Source organism: Pelodiscus sinensis, chromosome 1, assembly GCF_049634645.1.
Source record: "Pelodiscus sinensis isolate JC-2024 chromosome 1, ASM4963464v1, whole genome shotgun sequence".
Lineage (NCBI taxonomy): Eukaryota > Metazoa > Chordata > Testudines > Trionychidae > Pelodiscus > Pelodiscus sinensis.
In genome coordinates this window covers 312,774,288-312,794,884 of record NC_134711.1, presented here as the reverse complement: position 1 = coordinate 312,794,884, position 20,597 = coordinate 312,774,288, and the positions used below count along the sequence as shown (strand labels likewise).

General features: G+C 43.3%; 1 protein-coding gene across 2 annotated transcripts; it reads right to left on the bottom strand.

Moving 5' to 3' along the window:
* Nucleotides 1-582: 582 nt before the first annotated feature.
* CCDC90B (coiled-coil domain containing 90B) lies at nucleotides 583-19,007 on the bottom strand. Of its 2 annotated transcripts, XM_075919450.1 has the most exons (10): nucleotides 18,851-18,996; nucleotides 17,858-18,064; nucleotides 15,569-15,688; nucleotides 14,367-14,470; nucleotides 11,436-11,537; nucleotides 7,166-7,207; nucleotides 7,016-7,087; nucleotides 6,875-6,928; nucleotides 4,414-4,528; nucleotides 583-2,299 (listed from the first exon to the last, which is right to left on the bottom strand). In XM_075919450.1, the coding sequence occupies exons 3-10, from the start codon at nucleotides 15,651-15,653 to the stop codon at nucleotides 2,244-2,246; spliced, it is 630 nt and encodes a 209-aa protein (XP_075775565.1). In that variant the 5' UTR covers nucleotides 15,654-15,688; nucleotides 17,858-18,064; nucleotides 18,851-18,996; the 3' UTR covers nucleotides 583-2,243. The 2 variants fall into 2 exon arrangements, with proteins under 2 accessions (XP_075775565.1, XP_006132240.1); XM_006132178.4 differs by lacking the exon at nucleotides 17,858-18,064 and having other exon boundaries at nucleotides 18,851-19,007.
* Between the last annotated feature and the right edge of the window lie 1,590 nt (nucleotides 19,008-20,597).

Below are 20,597 nucleotides of genomic sequence, written 5' to 3'. Positions count from 1 at the left end.
ATCCTTATAGTTTCGACTAGTTATATACCTGGTTTTTTAAATTAGATCTTAAAGCTCAGAAATCCAGTTTTCTAAAATGGAGATTTTTTCCCCTTTCTATACGAGCACACAGAAGTGACTGGTTAGCAAATCATAAGGTAAGTTTTTTCAAATGCTCAAGTTCAATTTTCAGAAGTGAGCTAGGCTCCCAAGTCCCTTTGACTTTCCATGAAAATTAGAAGCTTAGTACTTAAATCACTTTTGAAAGTTTTACCCATAATGGATAAGTGTTTTAGATCAGAAGATATAAATGTGTGAAGTTCTTTCGCAGTGTTGTGCAAACTGAGCCACCCAACCAGGTATTCTTATTTATCCAAACTCTTATGTCTTTCACTATGACATGGACATTGACATCTTTCCAGTCCTATGGCAAAATAATTCAAATGACAAGGAAATGGGATGGGGCAGCTTAATGACAATATATAACATCCTACAGATACCTGCTTGTGTAAATAATCAAGCTGTGCCAAATCCTCACTCACATGGCCATCACTTAAGGGAGTTTGCTGTTATGTGGATTTTAATAATGATGCATAAGATACATTGTTTCAGTTTTACAAGTTTAATTGTACTCAAAGGTCTTAGACAGCAATGTAAATTTTATTTTGCTACAAGGGATTGTTTAAATACATAATCTCATAAATGGACACAAGTAAATTTAATTTGAAAATAGTAAACCAGTCATCTGAATGTGCCCCTATGCCGTGCTGTATATAGAACCTCTCTCCCCAATAGAGGCTACTCGAGAGTTTCAATTTACTCAACAGGAATACAGTTACCTTTAAAGAACAGAATTAGGCACTGACACTGTTAATTTATTACATTTGTGGTGAAAAATAATCTCTCTCTCGTGTCCTCACATCCTTACTTGTGATGAGGACTTGAATAAAATGAGATTGTTGGAAAAATATTACCCTATCCTGTCAATGTTGAACTTCACCAGCCACTGGCAGAAATTAAGAGATAGCAGGTCTACACTACTGCAGTAAGTTGACCAAAAGTACACATTTCAAGGCAAGTTACTGCAGGGTCTCCTCTGTGCTGGGTCAACAGGAGACACTTTCCCGTTGACATACCTCTCTAATAATCAGGAATCAAGTACAGCCTGGAGAGTGATCTGTGGTGAATTTGGCAGATCTTCACTAGATCAGCTAAACTGACTGTCGACGCATTGATCTCAGGGTGCTAGCTATAGTGTAGATGTAGCTTAAGTTTGGTTCAAAGCAATCAATGGGATCTACTTTATTTCCCAAGGAATTGTGGTACTCTCTTCCTTTCAAGAGTGATCTAGGGGTAGGAGCATCAACAGTTTCATGCAGAAATGCAAGATTTCCACATTTCAAACCAGATTTTGCTTTCAGGTAAAGCGTGTAGACTATAAAGGCAAGTTCTGTGCCTCCAGCAATGGAAAAGAGTTAAAAGTCAACCTGAGTCTTGCTCAGGGAGTTATATAAACACACTGCCAATGTGACATTTCCCCTCAGAAAGGAGAAATAAGAAAAAAAAAATTAACTAATTTGGCTGTATGGGTGAAGAAAACGGTCAAAGAAGGACTGTGCTTTTTAGTCTTACAGCTACTGATCATTCTGAATCCATGACTCAGTTTTAGGCTTGGAAAGGGACCCTTTTGAAAAGGCTTTATTCTAATAGTTTTATAAAGGGGGAGGACATACCTCAACCCAGCAGGGGAGAGAATTGGGATGGAATACAAAGTCTCAGAGTAGGATCTGTTGAAGTCTGAAATTATCATCCTCACATCATCCTCTGTAGGACAACCTCACATTTTGTCACATCAGATGGCAAACACTTTTCTTTGGCAAGGATGTGAGAGTGGGATAAATGTTCAAGAGAACAAAGCCTTTCCAAAATTAATCATGGGATATGTTCTTTGGTTCCTATGCCTCAAAATTTTCTTCTATTTAATGTAAACAGGGATTCAATGTTTCTTCTGTAGGAGGCTTTTGTAAAAAGGCAAATGAAGAATCCATTAGAAGTCAAGGAAAGGTTTCCATATGCTCTGTTATTGCCCTTAACTATTTTGACCTTTTAGTATTAGAGAATATTTTTAGTACACATTAAGAATCAATATAAGAACAAAGGCACTAAGAATATTCACAGTAGCAAACAGAGAATGATCTAACAGATGTTCCATGATCTGGGTGGCTTTTTCTTCCTTATCTGTAGTTCAGGAGTTCCACTTATGTCTATTTCCAAAACCTGTAAAATCCCAATGCTATTGCCAGGCAAGTGAAAACAGAAGCTGTAAAAAGAAAGGAAATAATTAACATAACACTCATCCTCACCTTGTGTTGCATGAAAAGAATTAATTTTTGCCACAGATAGAAGGATGTACAGAAACTATTAATGGGAATTGGGACAGTTTTCATTACACAATTGTAAAAACATTTTCAAACCAAGAGAGAACTCAGAAAGTATGTTTCTTTGAAAGCCTGACTGGGAAAGTTTACGGCTGCTTGCACTTAAGGTACATTGTTCAAGCTCAAGATCTTCTTATATATCAATATCTCCCTGAAATAGAAGTCATAAGTTTTTAAGGCTTTTTGGAGCAGACCAACTCTCACTATCACCCCTTCAGAATATGAACATAAAAAAGGCCAGACCAAAGGTCCATCTAGCCCAGTATCCTGTCTGCCGACAGTGGCCTACATCAGATGTCCCAGAAAGAAGGATCACAAAAGGTAATCCTCACGTGATCCCTCCCGTCTCCCACTTCCAGAGAAACAGAGGCTAGGGACACCATTCCTACTCATCCTGGCTAATAGCTATTGATGGTCCTAACCTCCATGAATCTATGTAGCTCTTTTTTGAACCCTGCTAAAGTCCTAGTCTTCACAACATCCCCTGGCAAGGAATTCCACAGGCTAACTGTGTGCTGAGTGAAGAAAAACTTCCTTTTGTTTGTTTTAAACCTGCTGTCTATTAATTTCATTTGGTGATTCCCTAGTTCTTATATTGTAGGAATAAGTAAATAACTTTTCCTTATTCACTTTTCCCACAACAGTCATGATTTTATAGACCTCTATCATATCCCCCCGTTAATCTCCTCTTTTCCAAGCTGAAAAGTCCAAGTCTTTTTAATCTCTCTTCATATGGGATTCCCTCCAAACCCCTAATCATTTTTGTTGCCCTTTTCTGAACCTTTTTCAATGCAAATATCTCTTTGAGATGAGGTGACCACATCTGTACACAGTATTCAAGATGTGGGTGAACCATAATTTTATATAGAGGCAATAAGATATTTTCTGTTTTTTCCTCTATCCCTTTTTAAATGACTCCTAACAGTCTATTTTCTTTTTTCCCACTGCTGCTGCACACTGAGTGGATGTTTTTAGAGAACTATCCACAATGACTCCAAGATCTCTTTTGTAGCCAAATTAGTCCCCATCATATTGTATATATAGTTGGGATTATGTTTTCCAATGTGCTTTACTTTACATTTATCAACATGAAATTTCATTTGCTATTTTGTTGCCCAATCACTTAGTTTGGTGAGATCTTTTTGAAACTCTTCTCAGTCTGCTTTGGTCTTAACTATCTTGAGCAGTTTGGTATCATCTGCAAATTTGGCCACCTCACTGTTTACCCCTTTCTCTAGATCATTTATAAATAAATTGAATAGGATGGGTCCCAGGACAGACCCTTGGGAGGCCCCACTAGTTAGCTCTCTCCACTTGGAAAACTGATCATTTATTCCAACCCTTTGTTTCCTGTCTTTTAACCAGTTAAAATATGTGGATATTTCACTTCATTCCCTATAGATGAGCCTTTAATTCCAGAACAATTCATTAGTGGTTGAGGAGCACCCAGGATGTTTTTCACTAGTGCACCTCTGCAGCAAGGATCAATGTCATTGGACTGAGGCAAGGTAAGCAATCCACTACTCATGTCCCTTTTATACCAATTTTGGGCCCAATTGTGATCCCAGGGAAGTCAATGATAAGCCTCCACTAGTTTTCTCACAGCAAATAATCATTTTTTAAAATTATGAAAAAAGCTAAACAAGAGATGTCCAATAGTAGAACAAATGACCTCTTGACCTTTCTGCTTTAATCGTTTCCATCATTTACCTGATCCCTTCTCACACCAAATGTGAGACTAAACTCTTTAGCCTAGAGACCACATCTTTAATTTGGTCTCTTGAGAGATACATCTAAGGTCTTATCTTCATAATTATGTATATACACATGCTTGCTTAGTTTGCTGCTTATGTTTTAATGTGAAAGGACTCAGCAACTATGACCAGGCTACAACTGGAGCTTTCCAAGAACAGAGCTTCCTAAAACACACACTTTGAATCAAATTTTACATTTCTGAAACACAGTATAGTATTAATACCCCTCCCCACCATCATACCTGCCAAATAACGTATTGTATCCAGTTTATTCGATTCCATGAGAGTTTTTAAGGAGGCTATTTCAGTATCAATTTTATTACTGATTTCTGCAATAGCACTGTTGGTACTTGAATCCTGAAATACATTACAAGACATGGCATATCTCTGGGTTTCAATTTCTGCTTCCTCAACTTGAGGTGTAGCTTATACATGAGCTTAGAACATAAGCAGAGCAGTATGTAATGCAACTGAAGAGAGCTTCTGAAAAAGGAATAGCAAAGAAAAAGCTAAAATTGAGTTCAACATGGATTTTTGTGTCAAATGCCCAAACTAATCTATGGGGATCATTCAACATGCATATACATTTTGATTAACCTTTAAATAATATCTCTCCCCCTTCCACAAACGGCCTTATAAATTCAGACCCATGCCCCATTTTGTCTAGCGGCCTGTCCCCAACAATGACTTAGTATCATATTCTTCAAAGAAAGGTTCATTCTTCAATGAAATTTTACAGTGGACAGGTCAGAAATAATCTGTCCAAAAGGGGAAATTTCCCCCTAAGCTGTCAGTTTACAATTGGCTATGTCCAGAAGCTTCAGGGTTTATATCTTATGTTATGCTGTCTTTCTAGCAATGACCCGATTTAGCACATTAAATCTCTTTTAACCCTCATTAAGCAGAGAGGTCCTGTTTCATCACTCAAATAGCATATTTAAGACCTTCTACAGAGTAGTTACTGGCTACAAAATACACACTCTACATGGCAGGGAACTAACAGGCAATTATTTTGTCTAGAGAGTTAAATTAATTAATTCCTATATATTTTACCATGGAAATATGGCATAAGTAGTTCAGTATCAGTTTAATTACAATGCTGATCATGTTTAAGCACCTAAATAAAAGTGGCCTAATTTTCTCTGAAGTGTAGAGTACTCAAAAATGCCATTAGAAATATTATGGAAGAAGTGAGAAGTTAGATAGTGCTAATGTGCAAAGCAAAAGCGTGAGATGTCCAAGGCCCAAGTGACATGAAGAATGCTGGTACTGTTAGCAGTTGCAGAGAACTCAGTGAACGGGGAGGGGTTTTGAGAGGAAAGGTCAGGAGCAGTTTTGGCAATGTGGAGTCTGGTGATGAGACATGTGGGAAGAAACTACAAAAACAGGCTAAAGATGAATGAAGACATGACAGGCACGGAGAGGCAGACTTGTGAGCCACCGATGGGAGATGCAACTATGAGTGACTGAAACATGAAGAGTGAGAAGGGTGGCAGCAAGAACACGAGAGCAAGTGTGAACATTCTGACCAACGTAGAGGACCTAGGTTTCTGATATTCTTTGTGAGTACAAGTCTTCATTAAAATAAATATAAACTGTAGAATTATTTGTGCTAGAAATGTTAATATAGAATACAGCAAAAATACAAGAACACAATACACAGCATTAGAGTCATGAATAATGCTTTAAAGCCGTGGTCCCCAACACGGCGCCCGCGGGGCCATTTCTGTGCGCCTGCCAAGTGCTCTGGGCTGGCCTGGCCCCGGGCACGTGGTGCATGCATGGTGCCGGAGCTGGCGCATGGTAAGCGCTGGCCCCGGGAGTGCCGTGAATTGGCCGCTCGCGCCCCGGGCGCTTGGCGCTTGGGGGGGGAGCGCTGGCCCCGGGTGCACGGCGCTTGCGGGGAGGGGGGTGGGGGGCCGCTAGCCCCCGAGCATGCGGCTATGGGGGGGGGGGGGCCGCCCCCGGGCGTGCATGTGTCCCCGCCCTCTGGCGCCCGGCAGGTGAACGGCCACGCCCCCGGCGCCCGGCAGCCTCTAAAGGTTGGGGACCACTGCTTTAAAGTTTTATGAAGAGTGTATTTCAAAGGAAGAACAGTAAGCTTCCGATAATCCGGCACCTTTGGAACCTAGGGGGTGCCGGATTATTGGATATGCCGGAGTACCGGAAGGGTGGCTATGAAGGGTCGGGGGGAGTGGGTCAGCGGGGAACTGCGCAGCATGGGCAGCACCCCATCTGCTCTGCCCCCAGATTCTCCAAGTCTGCCGCTACTGAAACTGACCAGCGGCGGAGCATCTGGGGTGCTCTGCCCTAAGGCTTTCCCAAGTCCGCTGCTGCTGAAACTGACCAGCGTAAGACTTGGGGAAGCCGGGAGCCGAGCAGCTCCAATTGTCCAGCTAGCCAGAGCACTTCCGGGTTCCAGTTGGTGCCGGACTATTGGGAGTGCCGGACCACTGGATGCTGAACAACTGGAGTTTTACTGTAGATTGGATGCACTAGAACATGATCCAGTTTATGATAGTCATATCTGTACATGTGTAGGAGCGTTTTAATGTGTGCTTAAGAAACACAGGTTTAAGTCGTGTGCTATCTTGCATTTGTTGAAAACTCAAAACTCTTCTAATTCCACTCAGAGTTCTGGGTCCATGAGGAAAGCAGGATTGGGTCCATAAATCTGTCAGACACAGAATAGCTCGTACTCACTTTTTTATGAAACTCTGTAGTTGTTTCCATGAGATTCTTTTCCTGATCTGTGAACTATAGATGAAGAAGAGGAAAGAAATTACAATCTCAGTAATGCAATACAAGCAGTCAATTGAGATGCATCTTTTTAAATCAGCTTACCATATCTGTCACTCTGCTCCTTTCCAGATTTACGTCCAGCTTATTATCAGCTCTGATTTTACTGGTTTCATTCTTCAGAATAAAGATAGAACAAACTAATTACACACTTCCCCAAGTATTAGACTCTCTAGGTACTTGCTGTTCACTTACCATTAGCTGCTGTTTAACTTGATCCAACTCAATTTTCATTTTCTGGGTACAAAAAAAAAAAAAAAAAGATTTTACAGAATTAATAAATTACTAACCATTTTAGCTAGGCAGACAGACCAGTGCTATCACATATTTGTTATACCGACTGAACAGAATCACTGAAAATAATGATCTCTCACAAATAAATCTTTATGAACAGGGGCTGTTAACAGGGAGTTTGGAGAGGGAGTTCTCCAGATAAAGGAGGAAGCTAATACAGGACCCTTGAGGAAAGTGGCTGTTTGTAGTGTGTGTTTGTGGTTTTCTTGCTGTGTGCTAAGCTTGTGTTTGGCTGTTTGGGTTTTTTTCCCCCTCCTTTCCCTTTCCTCTTCCCCATGGAGTGTGTGCTGTGGCTGGCAGGTGGAATGGAAGCTATGAACTTCTAATCAGGGTTTGAAATCTAGAAGCCTCTGCTTATTGATTGAGCCTTAATCAGGGGGAAGGGCTACCAGGCAGTCTAGGGCTTTATAAAGGAGTGCGTCAGCGACCAGGGAGTTTGGAGAGGGAGCTAGGGAATTGGGGAGTGGGAAGGGGGTGAGATACACTCACCATTCTTTAAAAACTTTTCACTACACTCCTGCCCTTCACGGAAGCATTTAATGACAACTGAGGAATCTCAGAAGAAAGGCAGGTATGGATGGTGATAGGTCTGCTGTTGTTACCTGCACAGCATATATCATGTTTGTCCTCAAGCTGGAAGAAAGAAGAGATTTCATCTGCACTAAGTGTAAGCTGGTCACCATTTGGAAGAAAAAATTAGAGGACTTGAGGCCCAAGTATCGACCCTCCATTCTATCAGAGAGGATGAAGACTTCGATAAAAGGCAGCGTTTAATCCTGCAGGCAGAGCAGGCTGAAAAGTCAGTCAGGGCAGTGCAGGAGAAGGAAGAAAACTGGCAGCATGTAACCTCTAGAAGGAGAAGGCGGCCAACTCAGGTATCCCCCATTCCTGTGGAGGTAAGTAACCGCTATCAGGCTCTCTCCACAGGCACTGCAGTGGAGAATGCTTTGGCAGGGACCTCTCAGGGAACAAATCAGAAGGGAACACCATCTACTGGAAGGCATAGAATCATAGGACTGGAAGGGACCTTGAGAGGTCATCGAGTCCAGCCCCCAGCCCTCAAGGCAGGACCAAGCTCCGTCTACACCATCCCTGACAGATGTCTATCTAACCTGTTCTTAAATATCTCCAGAGAGGGAGATTCCACCACCTCCCTTGGCAATTTATTCCAATATTTGACCACCCTGACAGTTAGGAATTTTTTCCTAATGTCCAATCTAAACCTCCCCTGCTGCACTTTAAGCCCATTACTCCTTGTCCTGTCCTCAGAAACCAAGAGGAACAAATTTTCTCCTTCCTCCTTGTGACACCCTTTTAGATATTTGAAAACCGCTATCATGTCCCCCCTTAATCTTCTTTTTTCCAAACTAAACAAGCCCAGTTCATGAAGCCTGGCTTCATAGGTCATGGTCTCTAGACCTTTAATCATTCTTGTCGCTCTTCTCTGTACCCTTTCCAAGTTCGCACATCCACATGGGATGCGCAGACCTAGGAATGGGGGTTCCATGACCTGCACCCCCAAAAGACGACGATGGGTGGTGGTGGACGGGACTGAGTCACCCATCAGCTGTCCAGATCTGCAGTCTCGAGAAGTGTGCTGCCTATCGGGAGCTCGCATTCAGGATGTGACCGAGTGTTTTCCGAAAATGATTAAACCTTCGGATCTCTACCCCTTCCTGTTTCTCCATGCAGGAACTAATGATAGGGCCAAGAATGACTTTGAGCAAGTCACAGCAGATTATGTAGCACTGGGAAGAAGGATCAAGGATTTGAAGCACAAGTGGTGTTCTCGTCCATCTTTCCGGTTGAAGGAAAAGGTCGGGGTAGGGATTGTTGAAGTGAGGAAGTAAATGCGTGGTTGTGCAGGTGGTGTCGGAGAGAGGGCTTTGGTTTCTTCGACCATGAGACTCTGTTCCGGGCACAAGGATTGTTAGGAAGAGATAGGATCCACCTACCCAAGACAGGAAAGAGCATCTTCCCAGGCAGGCTTGCAGACCTAGTGAGGAGGGCTTTAAACTAGGTTTGTTGGGGGACAATGATCAAAGCCCTGAGGTAAGTGAGGAAGTTGGACACCAGGAAGAATCACAAGGAGGAATGATCAACAAAGGAGGACCTCTGATTTGGATGGAGAAGGTAGGGTAATCAACTGGTTATCTGAGGTGTTTGTACACAAATGTGAGAAGCCTGGGAAACATACAGGAAGAATTAGAAGGCCTGTTCCTGTCGAAGAACTATGATTTGATTGGAATAAGGGAGACTTGGTGGGATGACTCATATGACTGGAGCACTGTCATGGAAGGGTATAAACTGTTAAGGAAGAACAGGTGGGGGAGAAGAGGAGGAGGAGTTGCATTGTATGTAAGAACAGTATGATTGCTTGGAGCTCCAGTATTTAGAGAGAGAAAAGACTGTTGAGAGTCTATGGGTTAAGTTTAGAGGTGGAAGCAACAGGGATGATGTTGTGGTTGGGGGTCTGCTATAGATCATCGGATCAGCTGGATGAGGTAGACGAGGCTTTCTTTGGACAACTGAGAGAAGCTTCCAGATCCCAGGCCCTGGTTCTCATGGGCGACTTTAATCACCCTGACATCTGTCGGGAGACCAATACAGCAGTACACAGACAATTCAGGAAGTTTTTGGAAAATGTTGGGGATAATTTCTTGGTACAAGTGCTGAAGGAACCGGCCAGGGGTCATGCGCAGCTTGACCTGCTGCTCACAAACAGGGAGGAACTAGTAAGGGAAGTAGAGGTGGGTGACAACCTGGGAAGCAGTGATCATGAGATGGTAGATTTCAGGATCCTGACCAAAGGAAGAAAGGAGAGTAGCAAAATACACACCCTGGACTTCAGAAAAGCAGACTTTGACTCCCTCAGAGAACTGGTGGGCAGGATTCCCCGGGATGCTTACATGAAGGGGGAAGGAGTCCAGGAGAGCTGGCAGTATTTTAAAGAAGCTTTATTAAAGGCACAGGAAGAAACCATCCTGATGTGCAGCAAGGAAAGCAAATATGGTAGGTGACCAGATTGGCTTACCAGTGACATCCTTGGTGAGCTTAAACACAAAAAAGGAAGCTTACAAGAAGTGGAAACTTGGATGGATGACTAGAGAGGAGTATAAATATATTGCTCGAGAATGCAGGGGAGTTATCAAGAAGGTGAAAGTGCAATTGGAATTGCAGCTAGCAAGGGATATGAAGGATAACAAGATAGATTTTTACAGGCATGTTAGCAATAAGAGGGTGATCAGAGAGGGTGTAGGGCCCTTACTGGATGAGGGAGATAACCTAGTGACAGATGATGTGGGAAAAGCTGAAGTACTCAATGCTTTCTTTGCCTCAGTTTTCACGGACAAGGTCAGCTCCCAGACAAACGCACTAGGCAACGCAGCATGGGAAGGAGGTGGACAGCCCTTGGTGGGGAAAGAACAAGTTAGGAACTATTTAGAAAAGCTAAACATACACAAATCCATGGGCCCAGGTTTAATGCATATGAGGGTATTGCGGGAGTTGGCAAATGTCATTGTGGAGCCTTTGACCATTATCTTTGAAAACTCATGGAGATTGGGAGAGATCCTGGATGACTGGAAAAAGGCAAACGTAGTGCCCATCCTTAAAAAAGGGAAGAAGGACAATCCAGTGAACTACAGATCAGTCAGCCTTACCTCAGTTCCCGGAAAAATCATGGAGGGGATCCTCAAGGAATTCATTTTGAAGCACTTGAACGGGGGGGAAACTGCAGAGCCACAGTGGGGTTAGCTCCCAGCTCTTAATACATTTAAAAGGCAGAGGTGTAGCTGGGAAACTGGTGGCTCTTAATACATTTAAAAGTACCCAATCACCCACTATGCCTCTGCCTCTTTTCCCCTCTGGAGATGGTACTGGGAGGAACTAGCTTTTAAGCCAACTCCCCCCAGCACCAGCTCCTGCCCCCTCCCACTGCCTCTCTCTGACAGAGGCAGCGGGAGGGAGGGGGAGCAACTAGTCGAGCCACTATTCAACTAGCTGATAAGCATATACTTATTGGGTAGTTGACTAGTCTCTTATATCCGTAGACAAGTAAACGAAGTTTTCAGCATTGGTGAAAGTATAACTGATTTTTAGAGCTACTTAGATATCAGCATACTTCTCAATTAGCAATTTGTATTCTCAGTTAGAAAAAAATCAGTAGTACCTCATTCTCTGCTCTCAGGTTGGCAAATTCACTTTTCTCTAGGATTACCATATCTTTCCGAATAGAGTCCAAATGTGCCATTATCTGCTGCAGAGTTATTTCCTAGGAAATAATATAGTAATCATTCAGACTTGCTAAAAAATGTCAAGACCTTTTCAAACATTGCATTTCAACAGGAAAAAAAGACTTGCATAGGTCACAGAAAGCAAAGTTCCTTTGTGCATGAAATCATTAACGTGACTGTCAGGCATAAAATAAAAAAGACACACAGTAACAGACAATAAAAAACTGGAGTTTTTTCAAGAGATTCAGCACCTTACTTTTGGCTGTTTTATCAAATAATTCTAAAATGAAGATAGAAAAGCCACAAGTATTTAGTCCACGAGTCTTCCTTGCTATAACTTTGGACTCTCAAACTTGGAAGAGAGGTCAAGCACAGAATGGTTATGGATACCAAACTGCTCTCTCACCCCAATGTGATAAGGTACATTGGCAAGGCATAGCAAGAAATCTCACTGACTTACCTATTGTTTGGACAGAGTTCGGTTTCCAGCACTATCAATTAAGTAGGGCTGTGAATGTTTAACCGGTTAAATGGTAAGCCTCACCTTTAACAGGTAAGGCTTACCAGTTAACCTTAATTGGTGGGAGCTGGAGCAGCTCTCTGCCTGCCCAGTCCCCCCCTTTTAATTGGTTAACCAGGTAAGCAATTGAACAGGATTTTAAATCCCTATTATCAAACTGTCACCTTTCACAAGCACTAAATTCACTTCAACTTAGGGAGTTAATACTCCTCAATGCCAATTCAAACTTACAGTAGAACTGCAGAGTTATGAACATCAGAGTTACAAACTGACAACTACATACTTTATTTGGAACTGGAAGTACACAATCACCAGCAGTCGCAGAGCCAAAAAAAGCACACTATTGTGTTAAATGTAAAATACTAAGCAGCCTTTTTCTTCTGCACAGGAAATTTCAAAACTATGAGCACTTCAAAGTCATGAACAACCTCCATTCCTGAACGTATAACTCTGATGTTCTAGTGTAACTACAATTCAGCCCACTCCCTTTGAAGTCAAAGGAAAATCAGGCCTGATACCTACTCTGTTGAACACACGCAGTATTAGTTTCCTACAATTCTTTACAGTACTATGGACGTGCTTATGTTTGGATACATTATCTCCACAGCCCAAGTCAAAATATTCAGCCTTAGAACTTTTAAATTTAACATTCACTAAGATGTTACATTTGGGATTTATGTCTTAGGAAAATGTACATTTATACTTGTTTAGCAACTAGATCTTAAAGCCAGGAAGGTTTCCATATTAAACTGAAACATAAAAAAGAACAGGAAAAACACAAGTTCATGGGTTCTCCTCTACTGATATGATTTAGTTATTTATTTTAAAAGTTCTCAAAAATTAAAAAATAAATAAATACGGGGAAAAAAAACTGTTGGCAATAAGACTCCATGGTTTAATAACGGAGAAGTAATTTGTGCTTACATTCAGTGAGATTGTGCAAGTGGTGTATAATTCTCAGCCTAGTGTCTTCTTGATTTATTATGTAAACTATTATTTTGTATAAGAGTTACATTGGTCCAGTTGTCTACTTTACAACAAAATTAAAATTTAGATAATTTTAATTTCACATATTTGTTATGATTAAATTAATTATCTTCCCCTGTACCTCCAGACACAAATTATTTTACTGGCTGACTACAATCACAGGATTGTATAAGCACCAGCTTGAACCGACAAGTTATAGATGACAATCAACATGATTCTTTCCATGATGCATCGGTGTATGTTTGAATTATGTAAAAGACCAGTCCTAAGAACCAAATATGTAGAAAGAGTCAAGATCATCATAAAGCAATTCTGGTTGTTTTTTAAATCAGAAACCAATCAAGATAAATACTGTGTATCTATGCTGCTATTAAAGACACAGGCTACTTTCCCTTACCTAAAGCATCTACAGTATATCGTGATTAACTACCAAGATAGCCTTGCTTGAAATTCACTTCCTGTCCTAAACTCACTAGCTACGTCTACACTGGCATGATTTTCCGGAAATGCTTTTAATGGAAACGTTTTCCGTTAAAAGCATTTTCGGAAAAGCGCGTCTAGATTGGCAGGATGCTTTTCCACAAAAGCATTTCTTGCGGAAAAGTGTCCGTGGCCAATCTAGACGCGTTTTTCCGCAAAAAACCCCCATCGCCATTTTCGCAATCGGGGCTTTTTTGCGGAAAACAAATCTCTGCTGTCTACACTGGCTCTTTTGCGCAAAAGTTTCTTGGAAAAAGACTTTTGCCCGAATGGGAGCAGCATAGTATTTCCACAAAAGCACTGACAATCTTACATTAGATCGTCTGTGCTTTTGTGGAAATTCAAGCGGCCAGCGTAGACAGCTGGCAAGTTTTTCCGCAAAAGCAGATGATTTTGCAGAAAAACTTGCCAGTCTAGACACAGCCACTGCCTCTCACCCTAGAGACTGCCATTCAGTAGCAGATGAGGCAATTCCTGCATAGCAGCTGTATATCATTCTTACTTTTGTAAAGAACTTTGGGTTCCTGTGGGATGAAAGGTGCTATAGTAATGCAAGATATCACTTATCCATGCAATTTAAGATCAGCTAGGATTTTAGGACAATCTGCCTCAATAAAAGTAATCATTACATTAGTTTTCTTTTGCTTTAAACATGAAAATATGCACTATATATTTTATAAAGTCTCAGAGGAGTTGACATGTTAGTTTGTAACTTAAAAATAATGAGTAGTCCTGTGGCACCTTAGAGGCTAACAAAAATATTTAGGATTGTGAGCTTTCATGGGTAAACCCCACTTTATCAGATGAAGCACTATTAGTGTTTATGATGCTTCACAGATGTATCAAATGACAAGGAAACTACAAATCACTGATTTATTACCTGTTGAGCTTGGGTCACCATGTCCTTATAGACCGTATCCAGACTGACATTTGACAAAGTTGTTAATGCGGATACAATGGTCTCTGCTTGTTCTTTACCAAAACCTTAAAGACAGTTGAATGGTGACAGGTTAAGATGAAAGGAAAAATTGTATGGAGATGCAAGCAAAAGCTAAACAATAAGCATAAAGCTCAGTAAGCAAATGCAAATACAGCCAATGACATGGAACCAACCACCAAGCTATCAAAACTTTTAAGATCATGGAACTTTTCAAAATTCTGAACTTCTGCAGCTCTGAATGTGAAGTGCATCCTTTATATTTTGATATAGAAAAGCCAAAGACCTATCTGCAGGTACAGAACGTAATAGGAGCATAATCTGCAATCTGATCATTTGCCTCAGGTGGTTTAGGTTTTTTTTTTTTTTTTAAACGGATAGTATTTTTCACAAACACTATTTAATAAACCAAATTTATCCTTTGCTAAAGCGTGTACATCCTAGGAAAAAAGAATGAAAGTAATAAGGGAATCTTACATAAGTTGAAATTGTTACACATCTTTTGGGGCAAATTCAGACTGGGCATAAGTATGTGAAACACTGCTAACTACAAGAGCATTGCATCTGTTTATACCAGGCCAAAATTTAACCATCAGGGCTCCTACTTACCAGTGCTAATACTTTGGCTAGGTCTACACTATAGGCTTTTCCAGTCACTTTTCCACCATTTGGCCCAGTTTAGATGGGGCCAAATGGCGGAAAAAACCCCTCTTTCGGCAGAGCCCTTATTCCTCGTAGAATGAGGCATACAGGGCTTCCTGAAAGAGTGCATTTGCTCTTCCGCAAAAAAAAAAAAAGCAGAAGAACAAACACATTTCTTGGCATCCCGGAAACCCCCCCCCCCTCCGCAGTGTAGACGTACCTTTTGTGTGTAGGTTGATATGATTCTAAAGCTTTAGCTTCTCTAGAGTCTGAGTTAAACAACCCCTTCTCCTCCCAAAACTAGCTCAATTTTCTAATTACCAGTCCAATCCACATCCATGGTATATGGAAATTCTGAGAATGTCATGAATTCAATTTGTACTGTAAAAACTTTACCCTGGAAAGAGGTTGAACTCCCAGCCTGCTCCCAATAACAGAATTCCTTAACCCATGGCAAAGTAACAGTATGATTTCACTTGAGTTACTCAATAGGTATTGCTCACCATGCATTTCTAGCTCTCGAACCAAGGCATGGGTATCAAAGGTTAACTTTCTCTGTTCCAATGGGGTTATTTCAACTCTTCTCATATCATATGATTTCACAGGGACGGTGGCAGCAAAACCTGAAAATAGCAAGAATTAAGAAGTTTACTCATTCATTTCCTTGTTAATTTTATCCTGGAATGTAACAACATTAAAGAGTTTTTGCTGATTAATCTGTCATCATGGAAAGGAGGACTCCAGTGCACTAACGTGTACAAAGAGCATTGGTCCTCCTTCAATGGCTTGATTATAAAGCAGAGAAAAGTAGTCAGTCTAGGCAGCATTTTCTCCTGTCTGTAAATATTTAAAGCTCATAATTGTTCTCATTGTCTTTTACAAAGGTCTGCTCAACCAGTAGGGCCCCAAAAAATAATCCCAAATTAAAATATCCAAAGTAGAGACTACTGCTACAGTCAAGCTTCCAGATATACCAAAGACCAAAACACTGTGATGGAATAACTTGATGATTATCAATAATATATTAACTATTAAGGAAGATATTTAAATTATGTTTCTACCTTTAAAAGTGTAACTGTTCTAATGTAACCAACAAGAAACTAGTTGTACAATCTGCATCACTCACTGGGCCCTCTATCAATAACTACACACCCACAAGATGAAGTCTTCATGCCAACTTCTTCCTCAGCACCCTACTGGCAAAGGGATTGCATCTTCCAGGGACACACAAAATGGTACTGCTATGTAAATAAATGGCCAAAAATTATGCAGTCCCAGTGCTTGGGAAGAATTCACTGGTTCAGCAACTAACCAATTAGGCAACAGATTTAAACACAAGCTTTTAACATCTAATATATCACAGATTTGTTAAGTTCGACTTTATTGAAACTGTGTGAAAGATCATATCTCAGAGGATATAAAACTTCAAATCCCAGTTGTTCAATAGTTTTTGTGATTCAACCATGCCTGTATCTCTAATTTCCTACATATACTTTATTCCTCTCTGAATCTCCTTCTCCAACCTGTTTCAAATAGTCTCCTAATTGCTACTCAGCAAAACCTTTCACATCTAAATCCCTGCTGAAAACCCAGTTCTTGTACAAATCCTTCCTTCCTATCATAACTCTCTCCCTTCACTAAACTACAGGCAGTCCCTGGGTTACGTACAAGATAGGGACTGTAGGTTTGTTCTTAAGTTGAATTTGTATGCAAGTCGGAACTGGTACATATTGTAGGGGAAACTCTAGCCAAACATTTCTCCAGAGCTCAGTTTTATTCTCCCACCTCTCACTTCCCTCAGTCCTTTATTCTCAAGCTGAGGTGTCTGCTGAGAAAAGCCGCTCCGTGTCTCCCTGGTCTGCTGGGGGGGGGGTGTGTGTGTGCTAGCTTCGCGTCTCCCTGGTCTACTGGGGGGGAAGCAGCTAGTGCGGGGTTGCCTCACCCCGTTTGTAAGTAGGGATCCAATGTAAGTCAGATCCATGTAACCCAGGGACTGCCTGTATTGTCCAAGGATTGTCATGGTTTTGATTAGGAAAAGAAACAGAGGTCAGATAACATTAACATACAGTGTCAAAATTCTGCAGCTAAAGCAAGGTCAATATTAATCTGATTTTGTAGTGCTTTGCACTTATTACTGAATTTCACCTGGTTTAATTCAGACAGATTCTCCAGGTTGTCAAAGTAATTCTTAATTCTGTCTCCTCCAACCCTACACAGAGGGACTGGGTAGGTCTACACTGGCGGGTTTTTGAGCAAGAATGGCTGTTCTTCCGCAAAGCGTCCACACTGCCCGCCCGCTTTTGCGCAAGAAGATTTACAGTAAAGCATGGTAAGACAGGGCTTCTTGCTCAAGAGCTATGCTCTTTTCTAACAGATGTAAGTTCTCTTGCGCAAGAGGGCAGTGTGGATGCATGGCAGGGGTTTCTTGCGCAAGAAAGCCCTATGGCTAAAATGGTCATCAGAGCTTTCTTGCACAAGAGTGTCCATGTTCCCATGGATGTTCTTGCGCAAAAGCACATGGCAGTGTGGACGTGTTCTTGCGCAAGAACCCTTACGCAAGATATTCTTGTGCAAGAAGCCACCAGTGTAGACATAGCCAGGCTGGTCTGTGGCAGCAGCCCCTGTCCGTGTGGGGGTCTGAGCTCCCCAAAGACAGAGACCGCTCCAGCATCTGTTTGCGGGAAAGAGGAGAGGACTGCAAGCTCCCTCCCCCCCATCTCCACTTTAATTAGTTAACCACTTAAAAATATTTTTAACCGATTAACCACTTAAAACAACATTTTCATCCCTACCTCAGATGCAGCACATCTCCCCCAGCCCCAGAAGGGAGCTGCCATGGTCTGGGGAGAAGTGCCTTTTCAAAGTTCTCCCTCCATGGTCTCCAGAATGATAAACCTGCTGCAACTGGGGAGAGGCACCTCTCCCCCAGCTCAAGGCAGCCTCACGGGAGCTGGCACAGCCAGTGGAGAGGTACCGCCCAACTAACTGGCCCTGAGTTGCTGCAGAAACAAAATACAGGACTATGTAGCACTTTAAAGACCAACAAGATGGTTGATTAGATGATGAGCTTTCGGGGGGCCAGACCCACTTCCTCAGATCAAATAGTGGAAGAAAATAGTCTTCACCTGAGTTGCTGCAGTGAGAGAGGACAGGGAGCCTGTATCAAAACCCCCTCAGCCCATCCAAGATTCTGCACCCCTAGCCACAGCCTCCCCCCTGCACCTCCCCCCGCGTCCCCTCCCACATTCCAAACCGCTCATCGCCAGCCAGAGTCCTCATCCCTCCCCGCGGTGAGACCCCTCCCACACGCCGAACCCCTCAGTCTCCCTCCCCCCCCCTCCCCCAATCATCCAGGTGCAGAGCGAATTTTGTCACGTGCACCAAGGCGGCGCATCTCAACCGTCACCCCGCACACGGACACCACAAGGGAGGGGGAACCCTGGCCTGGCCGGCAAGGCCTCTGGAGGTTTGCCCAGAGCTCTGGTCTATGTGCACGGGGATGACCAACGCCCCGCCCCGCTTTCTGACAGGCTGGCCGGGGGCTCGCCCAGGCCGGAGGGCGCTGCGGGCAGGACGGGGGCGGAAAGGCTCCGCCCCACTGAAAAGAAAAAAAAGGCCCCTCCGCACGGGAGGGGAGGGGGAGATGACGGAGGAGTCACCCCTGCCGGTGGGGGCCTCCCTCACGGCGGGCTGGGGTGTCTCCCGTGGAGGCGGGGCGCGGGCGAGAAGCGCGAGGAGGGGGCCGGGGAGTGTCCATGGGCGAGGCGCTGAGCGGCGCCTCTCACCTCTCCTCGTGGCCGGGAGCGCAGCGCCCCAGGGAGGGCCCGGCCGGGAACCGCCCCCCGAGGCCAGCAACCTCCGGCCCAGCCCGCCGCCCCTCATCCAGCTCCCTCGCGCTGAGCTCGCGGGCAGACCCTGACGCCGCGCGCCCTGCACTTCCGGCGGGCGCCCCGCTGGGCCCTGGGAATTGTAGTCTCGTGGCTGGGCGCTGTAGCGGCCGCGGTCTTAGCGCGGCGCCCTCGTGTGGCCTGGAGCTGCTGCGCCGCAGTGGTTGCGCGGCGCGTGCATCGCACAAGACCGTACGCGCACGCGCTTTCACTCGTAGGCACATTTCTCCCCCTGCACGCACGCTCGCACACTTTTAGACTCACGTGTATGCACACAGAACACGTATCCCTTCCTGGACACTACCCCACATGCCCCTTCACGGTTTGCACATCCCCCCCCTCCCGTTCAGACTCACTCGCATTCACACACACCCTTGTGGTGTGAAGAGATGAAATCTTTGCACATAACTTTCTCCTCTCTACCAGCTGTGCCAATTTTGCACAAAGTTACAACAACAATGAATATTAAAAGGTTTTAAGAGCATGCTTACACTTTGCTCATTATCTCCCCACTCCTGGAGTTAGTCTCTGGGGAGGATTGTGTACATGCCACCTGGTTCTGACCCAATAAAGAATCTCTTTTACCTTGGCTAAAGTTTTTATAAACCCAAGCAGCTGGATTTTGCTCGCGCTTACAGCAGAATAAATCAATACTAATTGCATTTAAATCAGGGACGTTACTCCTGTTTTTTCTCTCTTGTTATGCTGATGCCACAGGGAGCAAAATTAAGTTCCTTGTCTTTACATTCTGTGTAAAATAGGATCTGGGAATGATAGTTAAGAAATCAGAACAAAAAATAAACAGTTAAATGCCCAAACAAAATAAAAGGAATTGAGGTTAAAAGTGAGGAAAAACCTCATATGATCCTGGCTTGTAAAACACATTGAAAAGAATATTCACATTTACTATCTCAGTGAATTTGTTCTCAGAGGGTCCCAAACATCATCGCACTGTGATCCTCTTCAGACAAAAAAAGAAATCACAGCATGACCCCAACAAGGAAGACAGAATCCTGAGCCCACCCAAACTCTCTGCCTGGGTGAGGGAACTAAAGCTGGAGCCCCATAGCTGTGGACAGGGGTGGAACAGAGCCAAAACCTAAGGACTTCAGCCCCAAGCAGGGGGCCTATAACCTGAGCTCTGCAACTGAGGGCTGAAACTCACCGGCTTCAGTTTTGGCTCAGGCTTCAACTTTGGCCCTGTGGGTGGTGGACTTTGGGTCTTGGCCCCTAGTCCCAGCAAGTTTAAGCTAGACCCAGTGAAAACAGGGTCATGGCCCACTTGAGGGGTGATGGAGTAATTTTTAAAGGAGTAGACCAGAGGTGGGCAGTAATTTTTGATGAGGGGCCACTCCAATATTTTGGTAAGTGGTCAAGGCCCATACTTTTTTATGGAGGGGGTCCAGGGTCTGGGACAGAGGTCAGGTGCAGAAGGGAGCTTGAGTAGATGACTGATGTGCGGGAGAGGGCGTTGTGGCTGAGAGGGAGTCTGGTTCAAGGAGGGGATTGTGATCTGGGACAGGGGCTGGGGTGCAGGATCCAGGAGAGGGTATGCGTGCAGGAGAGGATTCTGGCCTGGGCCGGGGTATAGGGTAAGGATGTTAAAATGTGTTTAATTAAGTAACTGTGTATCTGCTGAAATATT

Bases quoted from the DNA above. Each gene is read 5' to 3' on its own strand.
- CCDC90B (XM_006132178.4), bottom strand. From the start codon at position 18,947: ATGAGGGGCGGCGGGCTGGGCCGGAGGTTGCTGGCCTCGGGGGGCGGT. The intron at 15,689-18,850 runs GTGAGAGGCGCC...TGCTATTTTCAG, and splicing joins GCTCCCGGCCACGAGGAGAG to GTTTTGCTGCCACCGTCCCT. The intron at 4,529-6,874 runs GTGAGTACGAGC...AATGTATTTCAG, and splicing joins CTACAGAGTTTCATAAAAAA to GATTCAAGTACCAACAGTGC.